Source organism: Mizuhopecten yessoensis, unplaced genomic scaffold, assembly GCF_002113885.1.
Source record: "Mizuhopecten yessoensis strain PY_sf001 unplaced genomic scaffold, ASM211388v2 scaffold4631, whole genome shotgun sequence".
NCBI lineage: Eukaryota > Metazoa > Mollusca > Bivalvia > Pectinida > Pectinidae > Mizuhopecten > Mizuhopecten yessoensis.
In genome coordinates, this window is record NW_018405643.1 from 1,198,547 (window position 1) to 1,222,052 (window position 23,506).

The following is a 23,506-nucleotide window of genomic DNA, read 5'->3' on the forward strand; positions in this document are numbered from 1 at the left end:
TAGCAGGAAAAACGGTGCATCAAGAAAACATGATAATAACCGGAAAGTGACATTAAGCGACGTGATATTAAGTGAAATGTACTGTACTATATGCATGGAGAAATGTATTTCATAGAAACTATTTGAGAGAATTAAATTATTTTTAATGCTGACATGTTATAATACTGGAGATCAGTAATAAGGACACATTGTAGACAATTACATTGAATACTAGGACAAGTCGAATGTCTAAACAGTAGAAGTAGGACTTGAAATATAATTGGAATGCTTTATTATGGCACCTTTAATAACATTTTAGCTTAAGCATAAACAAATCTGAAATCTTCTTCACATCGAGAACCATCCTCAATAGCAAGGGGTTACGCTCACCCGGGGACGTATATACTTCACACTTTACATGTCTCTGCGCTCACTTTCGCTCTCTGCACCCCTGGAATATGTCATTGCTAAATTGGAGGCTCGGTGTGCGCCGCCTTGTTGATGAGACGAGAAGGCTAGTTTGATCCTTTGATGTACATCAAAAGAATCTTGCGGTCGCGTAACAGTAAAAATTGACTGACTTTGAAGTCGGGTGTCGCCCCTTTGTAATCTTCAAAGGACAGGTATCAGCCTGGCGATTGGTCAGGTTTTGTTACCTGAGACCAATCAAACAGCTGTCTTCGTGCCTTCAATTTTGCTATGACATATTCCAGGGGTGTAGAGAGTGTAAGTGACCGTAACCGCTGGATATCGAGGACGATTGAGAACAAAAAGTGTTCAACATATGTATTGGAATAAATCTTATAAAATATTAACGGAACACATCAGTAAACTTGCACTATTGAACAAAATATAAACTTATATAACATTTTAACATTATCTCTGGCAGTATGTTAACACACACTACTGGACATTTCTGGTCTATTTTTATCACGTCCAGGACTGACCAAATTTCTGTAAGATTTCAATCATGTCTTCATCCTCTGACAATTTAGCTTCATCTAAGATTGTGTGTCCGTCTGCATTTGTGATGTTCTTATCTGCCCCTGATTTCAGGAGGAGCCTCATGATGTCAGCACTGCTGTTGCTATGGGCGTGCCACAGAGCTGTCCAGCCATCACTGTCCTGAGCATTAAGGTCACAGTTAAACTGGAAAATAAACCAAAAATATGTCAGGGCAATGTAACTATGATAGGGTACACTGGGAACACCACTATCTAACCAGGGTTAGACACTTGGTAGTCCACAGGACTAGTTGAATAGATTATTTACTAGGCTAGCCCTTCATCAATGTAACTAGTCCAAAATTTCCTGATAAGGAAACATCACGATCTATAGCATGAAACATCAAAAGCAATTGACTGTATGAGTCTTAATAACTACATAAAAATAAGGTTAAGTTTTAGGAAAATTTTGACAATTATCATGCAATATATCTTATTTTAAGCTGTTTTTTAAATTTTAAAAAGAAATATTCTGATTTGATAATCATATTTTTCACAAGTCCAAAGGACCAGTTAGGTTAGGTGATTCACTAGTCCTTGCTGAAATCTACTATTCCAGGACTAGGGGAGTAGTGTTAGTATCGACCCCTGCAGTAACCACTGTGTCAGTGGAAACCTGTCTACTCTGTATGGAAATAACCATCCTGGTGTTTTTCAGTTTACATGTTTGAAGAACCTGTCTACAATAACCAGTCCTATTAGTCCAGAACATGATTTAGACAGGTTTTGTCTCTGTATAGTGTAACTTCTCTATAAACATCACTTGGTTTCCATCATCCCGTGGGAATTTAAAAGGCAATTATAAATATCCAGTAAAAAAAGAAAGGTTGAGATAAATTTCACTTCAGTAGCAGTTGTATTAAATTGGTCTCAAATTATTCATTAAGGAATTTTCCCCTGGTATGAGTCTGTCCTGTTCTCTCATCCTAGGGTTCAGATCAGGGGATTCCCTAGACATTACAATTGTAGGTGTCATTACATCTACAAAACATTGTGACGATTTATGAATCTCGGCCCTGGATTGAGTTCCCCCTATTGCGCCCCAAAGGGTAAGAAATATTCAATCATTCCAGATGAAAAAAGGAAAATACATCATGATTTTAAAGGAAAGTAACAGGTTATGTGAGTTGTGATGGTGGGGTGTGTTGTGAGGAGAGGGGAAGCCCTTGGATTTGCAACTAAAATACAAGGCTTCTCTGACCTACCTTCAACAGGACCCTGATGACGTCTGTGTGGTCGTGTGAAGCAGCGACAATAAGTGGTGTCTGTAAGCCTGCCTCCTTACACATAGTATTACAGTCAGCTCCCGCGTCCAGGAGGATCTGAGCTAGACGTGCATGACCCTCCCTAGCTGCCATGAACAGCGACACTTCTCCACTGTGACATCTAGAGTCCACTGTAGCCTTACCTAGGCCAATCACAAGGTATTTATAAATTGTAACATTGTACCAAATGATAGCCTACAGCACTGTAGCCTTACCTAGGCCAATCAATCACATGGTATTTATAAAGTGTAACATCATACCAAACAGGAGTCTACTGTAGCCTTACCTAGGCCAATCAATCACATGGTATTTGTAAAGTGTAACATCATACAAAACAGGAGTCTACTGTAGTCTTACCTAGGCCAATCATTCACATGGTATTTAAAAAGTGTAACATCATACAAAACAGGAGTCTACTGTAGCCTTACCTAGGCCAAACAATCACATGGTATTTACAACAAGTGTAACATCATGCCAAACAGGAGTCTACTGTAGCCTTACCTAGGCCAATCAATCACATGATATTTATTAAGTGTAACATCATACCAAACAGGAGTCTACTGTAGCCTTACCTAGGCCAAACAATCACATGGTATTTACAACAAGTGTAACATCATACCAAACAGGAGTCTACTGTAGCCTTACCTAGGCCAAACAATCACATGGTATTTATAAAGTGTAACGTCATACAAAACAGATTTCTAGTAGAAGCACCTACTTCAAGGCTTATTAATGAAAATCAAACATAATTAAAACACATATAATGTCTACCTGGAATTGTTATTTTTACTTTGAACGAGTGACTGCCTTAATAAAGTGTACTTTTACACTGTCTACCTGTAATCAATAACGATGCACTACCAGTACCCGTCAACAAGACTGTTACAGTACCTACATGAAATCAATACCTGTACCCGACAAACTTTTCAGAGCCTACCTGTAATTAATACGGAGGCCAGTTTGGGATCATCCCACACAGCTGCCCGACACAGAGCAGTATGACCACTGGTCATCAGTTGGTCAGGAGCTGCCCCTTTGTCCAGTAACACTGCCACAACCTGTCAACACATGAAATGATTAAATCACTATCAGTTTTGAGCACTGTGACACCACTGCTTCGTACATAACATTTGACCTGTTGACCTCTGTGTCATTTTATTTGTTTGCACCTGTACTTGTTACTTAATACAGGACAACTTGCTTTGTGACCTGTGTCATTTTATTTTTTTATTTTTTTTTGTACCTGGACTTGTTACTTTTAAAATACAGGACATCTAACTTTGTGGCCTCTGTAATATTTGTTTACCTGTAATTGTGATCACAAATTAGAACATGACATTGGACAATAACATTTTTCTGTACCTGTAATCTTGACCTAATTACTACACGATCGACACTGACTGGATGGGTGATCATGGTGATATTGGTCTGTACCTGTAATTGTGACTTATTACATGATACTGGACTTGCATGACCTTTCTGTCATTTGTATGAACTTGTAATTGTAATCTTAATTCAGGCCTATGAGAGGCTATAGCAGTAACAATGTGTCATCAACTGATCAATCAAAAGATGGTGGTATTGACAATCAAAAACAGATAATTAAATATCACCATAACAAAATGTTAATCAATTATAATAGTGCCAATTTGAAGTTCTTATCTAACGCTTTATTACAACCTAGGTCGTCTCAATGCAGTTCACTAATTATTATCTGTGGTTATTGGGCCTTTGCTACCAGCCAGCATCTTTCTCAATTCCCTGGGGAGCATACACAGCCAGTGCTGTCCTTTAGGCGCTCACAGCTAGCATCCAACAAGTCTAGCATTGCCCAACGAAGTACTTATTTACAGCTGAGTAGACTGGAACAAGCGGAGTAAAATATCTTGCTCAAGGATACAACACAGTATGATGACAGGATTTGAACCTGTGACCCTTCGGTCACAGGTCTGGTGTCCTGCCAATAGACTACTGTGTACAAATCTAATTCCACTTGTAGGTCATGAGGAACAGAACTAACAAGAAGAAATATTGAAATATGTGACCTTTTGACCTCTAAACTGACATTAGAACAAGAATCTGCAGATTTCTGGTCATGACATGTCTCTTCACACATTCATTGTTCTCACTTTACATTGACATTTACTTATACATCGTCCTAAAAGAGAAACACTTGTTATTACCTTACAAAGACGTTTGTTTACAGCGTCCCCAAAGGGAGACACATGGTTCCTGTCATGTAAGCTGATATCACATCCTCTGTTCACAAGTAAAATTGCAATGTCGTCATGACCTAAAGATTAAAAAAAATATACTGTATAATAAAAACAAGCAATATAATAAAAAAAGGTATTCAATTAAGGCTATACCACATATTTATTCATCTGACAGCTCAAATTGCATGAGTGTATTCTGCATATTGCTGTATTTCATAATCAATTATGGCTTTCGAACAATAATTCTAATATGTATACAGTATAATACATTGTTTATCGTGTTGATAACATACTTCACCATTAACAAGAATTTTTTTTAATGTTTTTTAAAAGTCATTAACTATGCCGAACTAACAAGAATAACGTTTCTGGGCTTATTCTAATGGTATTAACTCATTCACCCCTGAAGACACATTTGAACCCTTCCAAATCAAAGGTTTGAATAGTTCATTATGAAATTTCAGGGGTGAATGAGTTAAACTATCTAACTGAATCCAAAACAATCTGTTGAAAAGAAACTTTTATCACAGGGTTTCAACTTTTATTCAAAATCTACAAAAATAGTTGATGACCAAAGGACAAATATCCCACACATTGCAGACAAAATAACATTTTAACCTATTGGGTACTAATTATACCATACATGTATATTTGAGAAAAAATCTTGACGGTCAAATTATATTTTCCAACTAATAATAAAGGATTTTACAAGATACTGTTCTCTCTGTATTTATGAGTGGGATCTATCAAAATTCTATTTTCTTGTGACATATTTTAAGGCCAAACAAAATGATGTTTGGTGTTTCCGGTAACACTACCCACCTACCCTAAGTCTTTGCGCCTTCACTAAACTTTTTAGGCAATTTTCAAAGAAGTCTGTTCAAGTCAAGATCACTCTCCTAATCCGTCTTTGCGTAATGCAGAGTTATCTTCTCTTGGGAGCAGGTGTTGATTGTTACGTCATTGGTTTGTGTGAGAAAATTACGTCGTTTTCTCAAAAATTGATGACGCTACTCTCACAAACAAGTGACCTAACAATCAATACCTGCTCCCAAGAGAAGATAACTCTGCAATATGCAAAGACGGAATATAAACCATATAAAATTATTAGTTTTAAAATAAAAAAATTCCAAGTATGTTACAGGAAACACATATTTTTTTGTCGGGCCTAAACAGGAACTTGGGCCTTACATAAGTTGATGGCCAGCTGTAGGGGAGTCCATCCATAAAACATATGATTGATGTTGGCCCCAGCCCCCACCAGTCGGTCCACGCCTGCACTGTCTCCCTCCCTCACAGCCAGATGGAGCTGCTGGTTCCAAACCGACATGTCAACTCCTGTATTGAAATTTAGTTTATTTCAGTGAAATATTCTACTCTTCTTATTAGCATATCATCATTAGACTGAATATGAAATTACTTGATATTTCTTATTCAGAATACAGATATACTTGGTTCAATGTTACTTATTTACAAAGAGCTACATGTACAGTATGGATAGAACTAGACTGGGTTGTTAGCCAGTGACCAAATAGCTCAATTGGTAAAACATCCGTCTAAAGTTTGGAGTGTTCCAGGTTTGAATTCCAGTCTAGCCTTGCATTTTTTCCTTTCCTGTTAAATTTGGCAACTAACATATGAGGCAAAGACTTAAAAAAAGGAGGAGGAATGTAGGGGAACTGGACTGCATGGGTCTCTTGTCAGCGATCAAATAGGTCAATATTGGTAGAGCATCCGTCTGGAGTTTTGAGGGTCCCAGGTTTAAATGCTAATCTGGCTGTGCATTAATCTCTCTCCTGTTACACATACATAGACCTTTATCTCAGTAACCCTTTTAACTTTACAGACATTAAAAACATTTATGATTTAGAAATCTCGTCACTGACAAAATAATTATATATGTAACAAATATGTACCTTTATTATAATTTACAATCATGTGGATGGAAGTTTCACACTGGCAAGTGATATAATTCTTTTTTTATAGAACTTTATGCTTTACAGTAATGCCTGTTCACTGCCATATACAAATGTTCAGGGATTTTATTTCTCTGACTGGAGAGGATGCGTTGGAATCCAGTGCATAGTGTTATTCTCAGGTCAGAGAATGTCCCCAACCTATCAAATGCTGCCTTAAGTTAAAATAGAGGCAGATTTGTTTTCTTTTCCAAGGAAATCACCACATGCTGAAATGTCCTTGTATGTAGCTTTTGGTATGATATTGCTACAAATGCAAAGATATGGATCTTTAATGAATCACTCTCTTTCATGTGGTTTGCTGATGTGCTACATGTTAACTTTTAAGTCATCTAAAAAAAAAAAGGTCCAAAACTATTGGGGACTATGCTCAAGCACAATTTCTTGCTTCGGTGAAAAAAATATATAAAAATAAAAATTCACAATTTCTGAATGATTTGGAAGATTTGTGGAGAGACTAAAAGCCAAATGCCATTCTCAGTATTCATAATTGAACTTTTGGCGGTGTCACATTAATTAAGTGAGTTGCAAGAACCCTGGTTTGAACACAGTTCTAATGTATGCCTCAGCATCTGAACGGTTTCATAAATAGGGTCATGGGAAAAAAATACAAGCCTCTGAATATTTTCGATCAGTGTCACAGTTTGCTTCTAATGAATTCGTATTGTACCTGTTATTGTACCTGTTATTTATAATAGGTTAGTGTTATGGTTTCCTCAATCATCTGTCTATCGACTATTACCTTGCGCTTGTTATTATGTTAAAACGAGCACTTGTGAGTTTCCCATGCAGTTCACTCTGACACCGGAAGTATAATTTAGCGTCCTCTGTAACCATAGCCCCTGTAATTCATACCCTAATTCAAAAGTTCCATCCGGTGAAAAATATAATCTGCAGATTATATTATATATATAATTACAATTTCTAAAAGTAGTATTTTTGGGTATCTTTATTTGAAAATCCATACGTGTTGCGGAGTCCAATAAAATATCTTACGCTCAACAATATAGATATTAGGTCATTTAAAATTTTGGGCCAACGGAAATTACAAAAAAAGTTCTAGCTGTGTTATTGCTCATATTTCTCGCTTAAAATACCACATATTGCACGACATTATATACCTTGATTTCATTTTCCATTTCGATATACCATTTGATTTTAATATCGATTATTTTTGCTTGGCGGTTTTTTCCAAGAAAGCGAAAGTGAAAGTAGGAGAGCGGGGATGGGCAATATGGCTGGAAAGAATGACACAGTCGTAGTTAAAGACAATGACATTAGGCGGCCAACTCGTGATAGTTTTGATTCCGTGTCCATGGATACTACAGAGCAGCAAGTAAGCACACATGTTTATAATAAGTGACCCTAAAGGTATGTTTGGCAAATATAATAATATATTTTAGGATAAATCGATCCGGTATTTTCTATTTGCATACTGTGTATACACGTAGTGCAATCAAATATATAGACACATGTTACAGGATTTCATATGTAAGTATATAAGCAGTTCTAGTATATATATATATAATTGAACGGTCGTACCTATAAACAATTAAATACTAAGGGTGAGTTAATAAATGTCGGATAATGGATTGTTTACTGAATATGGTGGGTGTTACTCTGAACTAAGTTCCAAGAAAACAAAGCGAAAGTAGCATGTTGTTCTATATACTAACGTGGACGGTAATCAGGGTCACAATTTCCTTTTTTTTTTTTTTTTTTTTTTTTGTATTCCGACATTTCCAGACCGAGTCATATTTTAATAATGTATGACTGTTTATGTTATATCAAATGGACACAATTCAACATTTACTGAATATAGAAACGAGCTTTTCAAATATATGTCTGGTGACGCCGTCGCCGTTTCTATAAACCAATACATATTATCGTTAGTTTTTAAAATTGTAAATCATTCTTCATCTATCTAGAACAAAACGAGGGATCAATTAAAATGATTGAGCTTTTCAATAAAGACCGTGCATGTTTTAGTGTTAAGCAATTCAGTTCAGATTTTCCCCCATAAAATGTCTTATAGTTTACTACACTCTCTTAACTTCTTATCCTGTATCCGCGGTGGCCAAGTAGTTAAGACGTCTGACATTCTGCTATCACTAGCCCTCCACCACTGGGGCGCGGGTTCGAGGTCTACGTGGGGCAGTGGCCAGGTATACATACTGGCCGTAGGTCGGTAGTTTTTCTCCGGGAATTTCGGCTTTCCTACACAACCAAAACCTGACACGTCCTTTAAATGTCCATAGCTGTTAATAGGACGTAAAACACAAGTAAACAAATAAACCCTTATCCTGTCATTCGCAATTGACGGAGAGACGAAATGGTACAAATCAGCTAACATAAAACAGAGCGATGGTACGACGAAGAAAATAACTCCCTTACTGAAATTTAAGATGAGCGTTCAAGGTATTATAGAACTTTTTTAAGGACTTTTTTTACAAAGGGATTGAACGGCGTTTTTAAATTTTCATGCCGGTGTGAATGCAAATCGTTTACATCCATATTGTATGAAGCGCACTAGGAAACGTTGTATTCATGGTCTAATGACTGTTGTTTTCAGTTGGTAGATTTATGTACAGAACAAACATCAAGAATGCCAATATACGGCTCAAATGAAATGCATTACTGCTGGGAATGTTCATATAGTGGGTTGCAGCGCAAATGTAAATATAATATGAAGACCAGGCGCGTAGCTGCCTATATGCGAGTACGCAGCTGAATCCACATTATTTTGACAACAAATTTTTTTTTTAGCAAAAAAAATGTGGTTTGAAATTCAGCCGCGTTCGCCAGATCTGATAATTACCACACTGAATACTTTATAAATCATATAGCCTAAATCGCACACCATACCGTAGTATTTTTTTGAAAAGTTGTCGGCCTTTGCAGCTCTTCAAAGTCGGAAGTTTGCACGCGCCGTATTTTCGAAATGTAAACAAATGTTTACATCGAGTTCTTAAAAAAGTCATCAGCAGAATCAGCGATAGAAAAGAGGTAATTATAACTAAAATGTTACTATGTATGCCTAGTGTTTATTTGTTTCGGTCTGTTTGTTGAGTAATGACATGTTTGACCATGTCTGTGAACCGATTCTAGCGAGACTGACAACATTTTGAACTAACCAACCTTAATCAGTGAATTCATGATGCAAATGTGAAAAATTCTGGTGCATTTGTCGTATTAGTTACTCTGCATTTTTGAAATAGTTCCTTCTTGGTAGATTAGTTATATTGATACATGGAATTTTTATGAAAAAAACATTTCTGGTAAACACAACGCTCGTCATTTTTTTCATCTACGGAAGCGCATAAAGGTCAAAAGTATTCCGATTTCATACATGTACGGAGCCACAATTTATTCTTCCAGGTTCTAATTACGCAAGAAATATGGCACAGAAGAGAATTGACAGCTTCTTCAGCGTAGGTCCAAAAACTGGGCTGTCTGAAAAAGGCACCGATGCAACCGAGCCTAGTACATGTATGTTTACTTTAACATGCTTTTAACATAAAAAGCTACAAACAATAGTCAGTACATGTTAAGTTATACATGTATAGTTAATGATGACAACAATTGTAACTTTTAATTTTGTTTAAACTTTTCAAGATTCAAGGACAGTATGATTTCAAACTTTTACATTACATTCATTGCAATCCATGCTTTAAATATTCGAAATCAAATTGATTCTATAGTCAATTTTATGCACCAAAAATTCTAACACTTGTCCAAGTATCGTCATATGTATTCCATATGTATATTTATAGCGCCCGGTACGTCTGGTGTGAAGGAGGGTCCTGAACCTATGACTTTAGATAAAGATGAGCTCGTGGGGATTGCGTACAGTCCCGATGACTTGTATCCTGATCCAGCAAGGTTAACAAAGGCTTCAGATGACTCGATAAAAGTGAAAGTGCTGCAAAACAACAAAGAATGGGCCAAAACTTTTAAGTTTCCGTCAAGGTAAACTGATTCTGATTCATTTGATTTAAAGATGTGAAGTTATAACGGTTGCAGATCAATAGAAAATTGTAGTTTAGTCAACCAGTATTGTATAGAAAAATACCGTTAAAATCTCTAAACACAGTCCCGAGGTCTCAAAATCGATGGTTTATGTTGAGGTCTTTTTGTGAGTGGTACATGTGGGAAAATAGACGCAAGCCCGTCTCTTACCACTCGATTGTAAACCCATATTAATATACTGCTTCTTCCACTTGTTCGATGTTTGGTTCCATTATAATTATATTAGCGCGCTAATGACATGTTTACTATATAATTAAGACGAATAAAGTATAGTGAATATACTCATATATCTGATAACGTTATTGAAGTACCAGTATCATAAGTATACTAGTAAGATACTAGATATATACTATTAAAATGGAATCATTTGCTTCCCTGCTTTCCGGATTTCTACGTATTTGGTTGCAAAATTGTTCCATTTCAAGTTCGTACACTATTTCTTTATTTTATTATTTCAGTATTGAGTATGGAACGAAGCGTCAGTTCTCGGTAGATTGGCTAGAGAAGTATGACTGGCTTCGATATTCAGTTTCCGAGAATTCAGTGTATTGTGCTCCCTGTATTTTGTTTGGTGCTTCATCTCCAAAGGAGAAAACATTCATCAATACCCCAGTATCAAAATGGTCTAACCTTGGAAAGTACATCAAGAGACATACCGAGCCTGGTTCGAGTCATCATAGCTGCTGCGCTAGTGCTAGTAGTTTTATGAAAATCATCGAAGGGAAACAAGCAAGCATTACAGCACAACTGTCGAGAAACAAAGTCGAAACTGTTGCTAAAAATAGACAGGTGCTTAGATCTGTTATAGAGGTCATCATTCTGTGCGGTCGACAAAATATTCCACTTAGAGGTCATGATGACAACAATAGTAACTTTACTGTCCTGTTGAAAGACAAGGCCAACAGGGATGAAATCCTGAAAACACACCTGTCCTCTAAATCTAAGGTTACTTACACTTCGCCTATGATCCAAAATGAATTAATCACTTTGTTGGGAAATAACATAAAAGGCAAGATAGTTCAGCAGTGCAACGATGCTATTTGTTATTCATTTCTTGCAGATGAAGCTACTGACGCGAGCACTATGGAACAAATTGCTATGTGTGTAAGATATTATTCTGAAACTGAACAGGACGTGCGTGAAGACTTTGTGGGATTTGTGCAAGCAGAATCTACAACAGGAGAGGCTCTTTTTAACAAGTTTATTGAGGGGCAGCGGGACGCAGGATTAGACATCTCCAAGATGAGGGGACAAGGGTATGATGGGGCCAGTAATATGTCTGGTTGTCATCGAGGTGTGCAAGCTCGGGTCCAGCAAGTAGTTCCCCAAGCAATGTATGTGCACTGCAAAGCCCATAGCCTTAATTTGTCAATTGTGCATGCCTGTAAAGAGGCACTCGTCAGAAACTTGTTGGACACAGTACAACAAATCGGATTTGCTTTCAAGTACTCTGCCAAACGTCTTTTAGCTTTCAAAGAGGAGCTTGGCAACGATCCCGTGGCACAGGAAGAGATGCAGAAGAGAACACGTCTTCAAAGTCTGTGTGAGACGCGATGGGCTAGTCGGGCTGACGCACTTTACACTTTCAAAGCTGCATACACATCAATTGTAAGTGCACTGGAGGTGCTAGAACGAGAGGGAGACTCAAAAGCACGGAGCTACAGATGCAGTATCCTTGGGTTCGACTTCATCATCTCTCTAGTTGTGGTTGAATTCGTCCTCCAGGGTGTTATGCCTCTAAACAAGCTGCTACAGAAGCAGAATATCGACTTGATCGAAGCAGCCAAGGAGAGTCGAGTTCTTATAGCCACATTTCGTGCAGAGAGAGCCGATGATGCTGTGTGGGATGGGCTTTACGACAAAGCAGTTGCCATGGCAGAAGACCAAGGAGTCGAGCCTTCAAAGCCTAGAACAGCTCGACGCCAACAGCACCGTGGCAACGTGCCTGCCGACTCTGTTTCGGAATACTGGAAAAGAGCATTGTTCTATCCATTTCTTGATCATCTAGTTGTGGAACTAGAAGACCGTCTTGTATCCAGCAATGAGAGGTTTAAGGCTCAATATCTCATCCCAAGCCTTCTTCCTGAGCTCAGCCGAGATCACGAGGATTCCATCTTCCAGGAGTATGAGAGTGACCTCAGTGGGGATCGGGAAGCCTTCCGAAATGAGGTTTCTCGATGGAAAGTAAGATGGGAGCTGGAGGGGACAAAACCCTCAAATCTTACTGACACATTGAAGGCTACGAACAAGACTCTGTATCCAGACATCTTCACCTGTCTAGTTGTACTAATTACGATGCCAGTGTCTACCGCTACCGCCGAGAGGCAGTTTAGTATCATGAGACGCCTGAAAAACTACATGAGATCAACGATGCTCACAGAACGGATGTCTGGACTAGCCCTGTTGCACGCCTACAGACACATGGAAATAGATATTGATATTATCATTAACGAGTTTGCGGCCAGCAAAGGCCGCAAGTTAGACTTGCTGTGAAATGTAAACTAGTTGAAATAAACGAAAGTAAAGCTATTCATCTCCATTTTTATGCTAAAATAAATGGATTTTCGTTGGTCAAGAAAGCTCTCCGGAGGCCCCAAAACGCACCAAATTGCACCATTTATTTCAAAATTTTCAGGGGGGGGGGCATGCCCCCTGACCCCCCTAGATTATTTTGAATCCACATTCTTTATAGGCTAGCTACGCGCCTGGAAGAGTGAAGAATAGATGTTTTATTCATAGCATTCATTCTCTTTACATTGTCTGTATTATTTATTATACTTGCCTTGTGACTACTGGCGCCTAGTATCGCATACACAGGAATTCGAACGGGTCTACATAATTTTCACAAGTTTTTTTCATATATTAGTGTCTTACTAAGATTGGGCATCAAAAGTCTATTGTAATTAATTTGATTTGTCACACTAACAGAAAAGTTCCGTATATTGTTGATTCGAATGCCTAGCTGTTTGCCGATGGCACCTAACTATATACAGACAGGAGGGAACATGGAAATATTCAGAAGTACCTAGAAAATCTACAACAATGGGCGGACAAATGGTTACCTAAATTGTACGCGGATAAATACAAAACGCTGTGTTTGGGAAAGAAGAAAAATGCAAATTATCAGCACCTATGCAAAGATAATGACGGTCGGAAAACAACAATCTAAATGAGGAAATGGAAGAGAACTGTCGACAACAAATTGAGTAATACATCATTCTGCCTACTGTATTAAGCTTTAGTTCGACCCCACCTAGAGTAAGAAACGTGTGTTTGGAAACATTGATTCAAAAACAAGATAAAGGGACTCGATGACATCCACCCAACCTGGACTAAATACTCTTTTGATTAACGGATTGATGATATCTGGAGTCCCCTACCTGAGAACGAGATTCAAGCGCCAAAACTGAACAACATTTGACGACCGCCATGATAAAGTTTGGGGAAGTAATGAAAGGAGATTCACAACAACATCGGAGTGACGTCACGTTTTACCAGTTTAGCGCGGATGTATACGGAAACATTTAGATAATATGTAATGTATGAAACCATCACTCGACAAAGCTACTTCGTCCAGAACAACTTACATACGACTCACTTCTTCACATAATGCATTTTGTAAGCGCATTGCACGCGCATGCTTTATTGGACAATGATAAATTCGCACGCGCGTATAAATATTGCATGGTTATTATCCAGGGAAAAGTGTTACATCACAGACGTGGTAAACTCATAGTTATAGTGTCCTTTGGTTCTGGAACATGAAGTAGCTCCCATGGTACACAGCTACAGATATAGCAGCGAATGTATTGCAGAGTACTCTTGAAATAAAAATGTTCCATTAAAAATGTTGTTTTAGCAGAAGCGTCAAAGGAGAGAACGTTGCTCCAAGAGCATTTTTGCACTGAAAGACAGAGTGGAACGCACTGAAAGACAGAGTGGAACTATATACTGAAGCTGTGAACCTAGCAGAACACCAGAAACACAGGGAGTTCGAAACCATGAGCTTTTTCTATTTAAACATATTTTTATTGCCGATTATCAGCATTGGAATTGGGCACAAGTTGAACAACTTATACAAAGCCATCTCCTTATTCTGCCATGAACTGTCTGGGCTTTCCGAGGAACCACCACACGAACAATCATCCAGAAAACGCCATACAAGACAACTGAAATGTCTCCGTTCAACCTGGAGTGGTCATGGATCCCATTACCAACGAGTTCTTGGAACGATCGACACTCAGTGACGATTGTTTGTAAGCGTATGATATTGTGCCCAGTATGATGAATTGACTGTAAGAAAAGCAAGGGATACAGTATAAGGGCCTACAGATGAAATAAATATCTGACTGGGGCTGAAGCGATGGAAGGCTAGGTGGTCAACGGAGGAAATATACCAGGTACCCACAGACCTTCAGACTACTCTTACCAGCGCTATTGTTATCGCAGTACTTTACCCTTGCATCATTGTAGGTCTAGTTATTCTATTAAATATTTATGTGTGACGGTGACAGCGGAGAGTGTGAGGAGAGGGTTACAAAACTGCCAGCCATTTCATGACTTCCAAACCGCATTCAGAAAGGCACTTCCGGGATTTTAAATTTTCTTATCTGCACAACGGAAAATGGATCTGTTCTAATTCAAAACCAATGTCAGTCTTGCATTATTAAGTTTAGGAAATATCCATTGGGAGTTTGAGAGTCGGTTTGATGGTTACACGAACTGTTTTGTCACGTTGATAATAAAAATATAAGAAATATTTCATTGTTTGTCTTTTTATTTTATACGCAGGTATCTGCTGACCAAAGTTTGAATGTGTAGGCCAGGAAAATATATTTCTTTCACACTTCTGGGTGCTGCCCAAGGCGGTATATCTACATACAACTAATCCTTTATCCGCCCCTGACTGATTAGCCCAATGCCTACTACATCTATGTCAACCTACACAGCGTTTGTATCGTGTTAAGATAAACATGTACTAATACAAACTTTTTTTGATAGCCAGAGGAAAACCACTTCGGTGAAAATGCAGCTGGATGTGGCAAGTCCAAGAAGAAGAAAGACAACAGGAAAAACCGACAACGGCAGAATTTAAAACACCTACAGGTGAGATACATCAGGAAAGTATACAGAAAAATCATTTATATTCTGTATGTTGGGTCATCTTGTTTAGCGGTTACCCAAGCTATAATTAATTTGTATCTTTTCCATGTCACAAAACCCCGCTCTCGATATCTTTTAGAAAAGACCCCTAACACGTCACATATCCACAGGATTTAGTGGTTTATAGCTACATGAGGAACGTAACTGATCGTAAGGGTTATGCTCAGAGATCATACAAATAAATCAAAGTCTTCCTATAATTAGCATTAAATACAAAACACATGTAAATATGTCAAAATCTTGTTTGACTGATACTAAGTCTTTTAAAATGCTTGATTTGAAATGGACATCGTTGATTGCAAGAGGACACCGAAGAAAGTGTGATGAGAAGGTAACACCCCAGAGCAACATCTATTTAGTGTCTCCTTATTAATATTTATACCATAACGCTACAGTTGTTTTACAGCAACCATGCAACGATGATTGAAATCAGATGTATATTGTTTGACAAACCTAGTTCGATAAGCATGCTATGACACCCGGTCTACAGAACAGGTACACCTGTTCTTTTTGAACACGGCTTGTTGACGCCGTGACGATTTTGATTGTAACACGTCAGGACTAACAAGTCGGGTATTGATGTTATGTCATCGCTACACGTGCATTACCTACACGTGTATCTTGCTGTCGAAGATCATAATGGCTAAAATGCTGACCATTGTCCGATTTATTCACGTGTTTCATACAATGCAATTTATGTCATCAGTCCATAAAACAAAAACAAAAACAAAACAAAAACCAGTACACAATGAACTAGGGTTCTTACAGGTAGGAGATCCGCTACTGTGCTTCAGTTTACTTCTAGATCGTTTTCAGTGCACAACAGGTCGTCTTTTATAGAGGGGTGACAATGGAATTACGGGTCGATTTTTTCCATATCTACTCATCAAACAGACAATGCGGCATGATCCGATGTCGAGACGAGAGTTATTGGTATTCATGGTACATTTTAAGCTACACATTTGTTATCATGAGATAGGGATGGAAATGGACACTGCACATTAGCGATCATTGTGACATCAGGTCTATCTCTGAACTAAGACATTAGATAGTAGGACATCATTTACCAATGAGGAGCAAACTTTTGGAAACAATAATATACATTTTGTCAAGAAAACAAAGCATGTGTTGCTACATTTGGACAAATATCTAATTTTCACCCTTTTTAACATTAAGCCAATCATTTGAGCCATATATCATATGTTATATGATGTAAGACTGATGCGCACCAATGCTTTCATTATCACACCAAATATAGCCATGTAACACTGTATCCAGTAAATATTTTGTAATAATTTCCCCCTGAAATCCAAAAGGCCTACAAGGCCCACATTGCTCGCCTGTTTCTTTTGTTATCTGAACTAGGTCAGACGTTGAAATGTTAATTTCTGCTTACGGAAGGTCATGTCGATCATTTAGGATTTTTTATTGGCCCGAAGAATTAAAATAACAACACAAGATGATCACAACGGCAGAAACATGGGTTCTGATGTTTTCACAATAAGTTACAAATATCTCAGCCGATTAGAGGACTATATTGTTATTTTGGAATTAAATCCTACAAAAATATCAGCAACTATCATCACCTGCTCAAGACATTGGGATTATTGTTCTTACCACGTTTGGCTACAACTGGCCTGGTGAATTTGAGGGGTTAAAAGGTATGAACAAATCAGAAAACTGATGCCAATTCTTTATTGTGCTTTTTAAAAAATGACATTCTCCTCAGACGTGGTAAGATGAAAATATGTATGAGAATGACTTTTACCATTGAAAACCTATATCTCTTTAATTTTTGTTTTTTCTTCTTGAGAATTGTATTTAATACACGTTTTAATTGATGGATGTTGCCTTTGTTGATCATTTCACTTTCTGGTATTGATCTTCATATCAACATGTCTTATTAAGCACTCTGAGGGTCAATACTAAACATTCTTTATTTCAGGAGGAAAACCAGAATTTCCAGGATGAGAATGCATCACTAAATCAGGAGTTGTCCAATGTACGTCGAGAACTGACGGACTGTCGCAAACAACATGGCCAGGAGCTTATCGAAGTGCACAGGCAACTGACAGACTGTCGCCAACAGTGTGAACAGTTGAAAGACAAGAATGAAGCCATGTTACAGCGGTATGTTAACTCATTCACCTCTGAAATTTCATAATGAACTATTCCAACCTTTGCATTGGAGGAGTTAAAATGTGTCTTCAGGGGTGAATGAGTTAAACATCACGATAAAGATCTCTTTCAAATTCTACTTTTAACGAGATGTGTGTTTTATTTTGGCTTCAATCATGTGGAGTTGAATGCAATATCTCACGACTTTTTACTTAACTTACAATATGAATACATCCTCGATATCCAGGGGTTACGCCCACTTTCGCTCTTTAATCGAAGGCTCAGTGTGCACCGCCTTGTGGACGAGACCTTAAGACTAGTTTGATCCTTTGATGTACATCAAAAGAATCTCGCGGTCGCGTAACAGTAAAACTTATTGTCTTTGAAGTCGGATGTCGCTCCTTTGTAACCGTCAAAGGACAAGTATCAGCCTAGTAATAGGTCAGGGTTTTTTACCCGACACCAATCATATTGCTAGCCGCGTGCCTTCAATTTTGCTATGACATATCCCAGGGCACCCTCGATATCCAGGGGTTACGCTCACTTTCGCTCTCTGCACCCCTCGAATATGTCATGGCAAAATTGAAGGCACGAAAATAGCTATTTGATTGGTCTCAGGAAGAAAATACTGACCAATCGCTAGGCTGATACCTGTCCTTTGAAGATTACAAAGGAGAGACGCCCGACTTCAAAGCCTTTCAGTTTTTACTGTTACGTGACCGCGAAATTCTTTTGATGTACATCAAAGGATCGAACTAGTCTTCTTGTCTCATAAACAAGGTGGCACACACTGATCCTTTGATTTTGCTATGAGGTATTCCAGGGGTACAAAGTGCGAAAGTGAGCGTAACCCCTTGAAATCGAGGATAATATGAATACAACTTCAAGTAAAAGAAACTGATATTAACCAGTATCCGTGGTTCATTCACCTTTTGTTTATATACTCAATGGATATATTCAATCTGTCTTTCGGCCATCATATTGATTGATATATATACACTCTCTGTTGACTTTAATGAAGTTGTCTCGCAGGTTGCTACAAAAGCAGCAAATTGAATAGGGAGAATTTGTCGTATATTACCTTGCTTACAATAGATGTCCTGCAGGGTTGTTCGCAAATCGATTAATAATGACAATGAATAAGTACTCCTGTTTTTGACTTGCATCAGTATATTTCTAGTTTTGTTTGTTCGTAGTTTAATGTAATTAATTTGTCTACTTTACAGATATAGTGAAGTTGTATCAAATCAAATGAAGAACAATCCTTCAATCCAAGATATTAATTACCAGGACAAACCCAGGCAAATTGCAGAGGCTTTCCGTGGGGAGTTGTATAGCAGGAAATGGTGTGATGCGTTTGATGTAGTGGACATTGGCGTCACTTCAGAAAGGGACCAGTTAGAGATCCTTAGGGACCTGTGTAGGGTACGCTATATAAATGTGATTGTTCCGCCTGATGAAACGATACAATACGACTATACATGAAGTCAAAGTGCGATATTTACAACAAGCATTTGTTGATCAAATTGGTGAATATAACTTCGATATTATTTCAGAAAGCTGGTAAATCTCCCATACAATTATTTGGCCGGTGTCATGCTTTTTAGCCATTTAGTATCACTTTCATTAATGCATGTAACACTTATTTTGTTAAGTAGAACCAGACAAACGCACAAAAGTAAACCTCGCGGGAAGGTCAATATGTACTACTACTCCAGTTTCTGTTCTAAGCATTAGCTTTATTAATGAGGACTCGTTAATTGCCTATGAAAAAACTGACGTCGTGGGGTAAAAGCAATCAATAAGTTTAAGCATTATCAATCATAAGTTATTCCTGGACGGCAAGGGATGTGTCGCGAACTACAATTTAGTCTGTTCGTCTAAGGTCGAGGTCACATTGAGATCAAATGTTAAATATATTGTTCACGCCATAACTTCTGACTCACTTTAAGAAAGTTTTAGGGAAATGTGTAGGAAAGGAAGACGCTGTGTCATATAACACTTTTGGATCTGTATGCCCAAGGTCAAGGTCACGTTAAAGTAACACTTTAGTCTAGTCTTGTTGACCTTTTCGTGGAGCATGATCCACAAGTTGTACTGATTTTCTTGGGTCCGACAGGTACTTTATTGATACACAATAGTCTGTTGACAAGTGAGCTGTATAGATTAAGCATATCAGACAAGTACTTGTTCGGTCCACAAAACACAAAAAGGCTGAATGTTTGCATTTTAATGAAAACGATTTAATTTTGGTTTTATATACAACCGCGTTCAGGTTTTTTATTTTAACACTGATGACGAAAAGTAATTTGAATCTTCATTAATGTAACAAAAGTAAGACTGAGTTCGGATCGCAGTCACTATATTTGTTCGTCTTTACTTTTATCATGATCTCGCTATAGCTGGGAATAACGGTTTTGTCAACACTTCATTAGTCTCTTGTGTCTTTTCAGGATTCGTTTCTGATATGTACTTACGTTTTAATTGGCCAAGCTGAAAATCTAAAACATGCGCTGGATCCGACTGCTATGGAAGGCGATAGTTCTAATTATTCCAACTGCTCTGTTTGTCCTCTCGCCAGTGTCCTTAACAAACTTCCAGAAGTTATCAGGGATGAGTTTATACAAAACTCTCGTCAATCCAAAGTTTTGGAGAAGATATTGCAAGTAATTGTCATATATTTGTCAAGTTACTCCAATTACATAAAAAAAAACATATGTATATGGTGTTAATGTTGTTTTGGTTGACCAGGTATCATCAGATTGTTTGTGTGAAGTTCTTTGTCGAATATCTACCCCACTTACAGATATCCATATTACATGTCGCGTATCTACCCCCACTTACAGATATCCATATTCCATGTCGAGTATCTACCCCCTCTTACAGATATCATTATTCCATGTCGAGTATCTACCCCCACTTACAGATATCCATATTCCATGTCGAGTATCTACCCCCACTAACAGGGATCGATTTTCCATGTCGACTATCTACCCCCATGTCGAGTATCTACCCCCTCTTCCAGATATCATTATTCCATGTCGAGGATCTACCCCCACTTACAGATATCTATATTCGATGTCGAGGATCTACCCCCACTTACAGATATCTATATTCGATGTCGAGTATCTACCCCCACCAACAGATAATAATATTCCATGTCGAGTATCTACCCCCACTAACAGATATCCATTTTCCATGTCGAGTATCTACCCCCATGTCGAGTATCTACCCCCACTAACAGATATCCATATTCGATGTCGGATATCTACCCCCACTTACAGATATCCATATTCCATGTCGAGTATCTACCCCCATGTCGAGTATCTACCCCCACTACCACATAATAATATTCCATGTCGAGTATCTGCCCCACTTACAGATATCCATATTCCATGTAGAGTATCTACCCCACAAACAGATATCTATATTCCATGTCGAATATCTACCCCCACTTACAGATATCCACATTCCATGTCGAGTATCTACCCCCATGTCGACTATCTACCCCCACTAACAGATATCCTTTTTCCATGTCGAGTATCTACCCCCATGTCGACTATCTACCCCCACTAACAGATATCCATATTCGATGTCGAATATCTACCCCACTTACAGATATCATTATGCCATATCGAGTATTTACCACCACTTACAGATATCCATATTCCATGTCGAGTATCTACCCCACAAACAGATATCCATATTCCATGTCGAATATCTACCCCCACTTACAGATATCATTATTCCATATCGAGTATTTACCACCACTTACAGATATCCATACTCCATGTCGAGTATCTACCCCACTTACAGATATCCATGTTCCATGTCGAGTATCTACCTCCACGAACAGATAATAATATTCCATGTCGAGTATCTACCCCCACTAACAGATAACAATATTCGATGTCGAATATCTACCCCCACTTACAGATATCATTATTCCATATCGAATATTTACCACCACTAACAGATAACAAGATTCCATGTCGAGTATCTACCCCCACTAACAGATAACAATATTCCATGTCGAGTATCTACCCCAACTTACAGATATCATTATTCCATGACGAGCATCTACCTCCACTTACCGATATCCATATTCCATTTCGAGTATCTACGCCCACTAACAGATAACAAGATTCCATGTCGAGTATTTACCCCCACTAACAGATAATAATATTCCATGTCGAGTATCTACGCCCACTAACAGATAACAAGATTCCATGTCGAGTATTTACCCCCACTAACAGATAATAATATTCCATGTCGAGTATCTACCCCCACTAACAGATAACAATATTCCATGTCGAGTTTATTGACAGTTATGATTACCAATCGGGAACCGTCGGCACTTTCCGTAAACGAGAAAATATCTCGGTAGTAGAAGGCGGAGTAATACAAACAATTTTTTTCCCAAAAGGTATTTCTCGTTTACGGACGGTTCCCGATTGTTATGAGTACATGCGTATCATGCGTGCACCAAGTACAGTCAGCAGAACTATCAAGACACGGACTGTCCAGAATTTACAGACAATATGTTTATTTATTTGTTCATATAGTCAATTTTGATATACAATGTAATTGCATGTAGAATGTTCAGTGCCGCCAATGACTTTGATATGTTTTGTAGGAACAATGCAGTGATGTTTACGCGACCAAGAAGCTTACTACAACGTATGGTGAAGGGATAGTAAGTCAACTGGAACCCTATATCAGTTCATGCATTCAGATATGTTGGGATATGCTACTTCAGAAACCTCCGATGTTTCTTGACTTCAATATGACAAGGGGCTGTAAAATCAACCCTGAAGTATGCGATTTCTATGCCAATCAGGGTTCAGTGGTTGAATTCGTTGTCTGGCCGGTATTGTATCGTCATTTCGGTGGACCCGTTTTGAATAAAGGCATAGTACAAGCGTCTAGTACTAACAAGTCATAGCCAAATTAAAGGAACAGTGTAGACTTCTAAACATTACAGCCAATATAGGGCATAACAAAATGCTGGATATTGATGTTCGTGTGTTCATAAATGTCTCGAGTAAACTTTCCGCTATTTACAATTTTGGTCTAGTGTAAATTATCTTGGATGAAACCTGCTTAATTCTTCCTAAGCCTTCTTTAGAAGAAGATGGTCATTTTGCGTATTGTGGTCCTTTGCATTTATACCATTGAACTGTTCTTTATCGCTTGTACGATATTTATTAAGTCTAATGACACGACGACAGAAATGAGAGTTACGATGATGATTGCGCCCGAAACTCCTATTACCTTACTGGATAAGCGCCCGTCATAGGCACTGGTCTTACGTCGAGTGTACGATGACAAAAGCTTCTTGTCGACCTTGAGGTTATCTAAACTGTAATTACTGAACACATTCGAGGTACACGCACACGTACACGTGGCATTCACATTGCTGAAAGTAGTTGATTCTGGCACCGATTGAGCAGAACTGGCGGAGACGTATTGAAGTGTTGTTATTGACATACTAGCTAATGTTGTGTGCGAGGCAGTAACGACAGACCCGGTGTTAACTAACGACGTCATACTGATAGAGAGGTCCGTTTGACCGAACGAGGAGGGAAAAAAATCAGACGACGTAACTTGACTGGATACTATTGGAGAAACACGTGAAGACGAGGAAAAACTTGTTTGTAGTAACTCTGTTGTGTAAGACGTTTCTTGAGTCTTGGATACTGTCGAAAAGTCAGAGTAGGATGATTCAATTGTGGCATACACTTGGGTTGTGCTTG

At 38.3% G+C, this 23,506-nt stretch overlaps 3 protein-coding genes across 6 annotated transcripts; 2 read left to right on the plus strand and 1 right to left on the minus strand.

Annotated features, from left to right (window-relative positions):
* Positions 1-648: 648 nt before the first annotated feature.
* On the minus strand, positions 649-7,263 carry LOC110449567 (ankyrin repeat domain-containing protein 6-like). Of its 2 annotated transcripts, none has more exons than XM_021496516.1 (6): positions 7,183-7,263; positions 5,656-5,802; positions 4,432-4,541; positions 3,186-3,306; positions 2,189-2,391; positions 649-1,128 (listed from the first exon to the last, which is right to left on the minus strand). In XM_021496516.1, the coding sequence occupies exons 2-6, from the start codon at positions 5,792-5,794 to the stop codon at positions 910-912; spliced, it is 792 nt and encodes a 263-aa protein (XP_021352191.1). In that variant the 5' UTR covers positions 5,795-5,802; positions 7,183-7,263; the 3' UTR covers positions 649-909. The 2 variants fall into 2 exon arrangements, with proteins under 2 accessions (XP_021352191.1, XP_021352192.1); XM_021496517.1 differs by having other exon boundaries at positions 7,123-7,198.
* Positions 7,264-7,653: 390 nt separating this feature from the next.
* On the plus strand, positions 7,654-22,914 carry LOC110449540. 2 transcript variants are annotated; one of them, XM_021496480.1, is made up of 6 exons: positions 7,654-7,776; positions 15,471-15,575; positions 17,578-17,762; positions 18,977-19,175; positions 20,204-20,416; positions 22,387-22,914. In XM_021496480.1, the coding sequence occupies exons 1-6, from the start codon at positions 7,666-7,668 to the stop codon at positions 22,693-22,695; spliced, it is 1,122 nt and encodes a 373-aa protein (XP_021352155.1). In that variant the 5' UTR covers positions 7,654-7,665; the 3' UTR covers positions 22,696-22,914. The 2 variants fall into 2 exon arrangements, with proteins under 2 accessions (XP_021352155.1, XP_021352156.1); XM_021496481.1 differs by lacking the exon at positions 20,204-20,416.
* LOC110449539 (52 kDa repressor of the inhibitor of the protein kinase-like) lies at positions 9,164-13,103 on the plus strand. Of its 2 annotated transcripts, none has more exons than XM_021496477.1 (2): positions 9,164-9,929; positions 10,214-13,103. In XM_021496477.1, the coding sequence occupies exon 2, from the start codon at positions 10,827-10,829 to the stop codon at positions 12,960-12,962; it is 2,136 nt and encodes a 711-aa protein (XP_021352152.1). In that variant the 5' UTR covers positions 9,164-9,929; positions 10,214-10,826; the 3' UTR covers positions 12,963-13,103. The 2 variants fall into 2 exon arrangements, with proteins under 2 accessions (XP_021352152.1, XP_021352154.1); XM_021496479.1 differs by having other exon boundaries at positions 9,164-9,446; positions 9,819-13,103.
* Positions 22,915-23,506: the final 592 nt, after the last annotated feature.

What these genes read in the sequence shown, in the direction of transcription:
- LOC110449567 (XM_021496516.1), bottom strand. Translation starts at nt 5,794, where the DNA reads ATGTCGGTTTGGAACCAGCAGCTCCATCTGGCTGTGAGGGAGGGAGAC. An exon ending in ACAGCTGGCCATCAACTTAT is followed by an intron (nt 4,542 to 5,655) that starts GTAAGGCCCAAG and finishes TTTAATCTTTAG; the next exon opens with GTCATGACGACATTGCAATT. An exon ending in TAAACAAACGTCTTTGTAAG is followed by an intron (nt 3,307 to 4,431) that starts GTAATAACAAGT and finishes ATGTGTTGACAG; the next exon opens with GTTGTGGCAGTGTTACTGGA.
- LOC110449540 (XM_021496480.1), top strand. Translation starts at nt 7,666, where the DNA reads ATGGGCAATATGGCTGGAAAGAATGACACAGTCGTAGTTAAAGACAAT. An exon ending in AGAATTTAAAACACCTACAG is followed by an intron (nt 15,576 to 17,577) that starts GTGAGATACATC and finishes TCTTTATTTCAG; the next exon opens with GAGGAAAACCAGAATTTCCA. An exon ending in AATGAAGCCATGTTACAGCG is followed by an intron (nt 17,763 to 18,976) that starts GTATGTTAACTC and finishes TCTACTTTACAG; the next exon opens with ATATAGTGAAGTTGTATCAA.
- LOC110449539 (XM_021496477.1), top strand. Translation starts at nt 10,827, where the DNA reads ATGGAATCATTTGCTTCCCTGCTTTCCGGATTTCTACGTATTTGGTTG.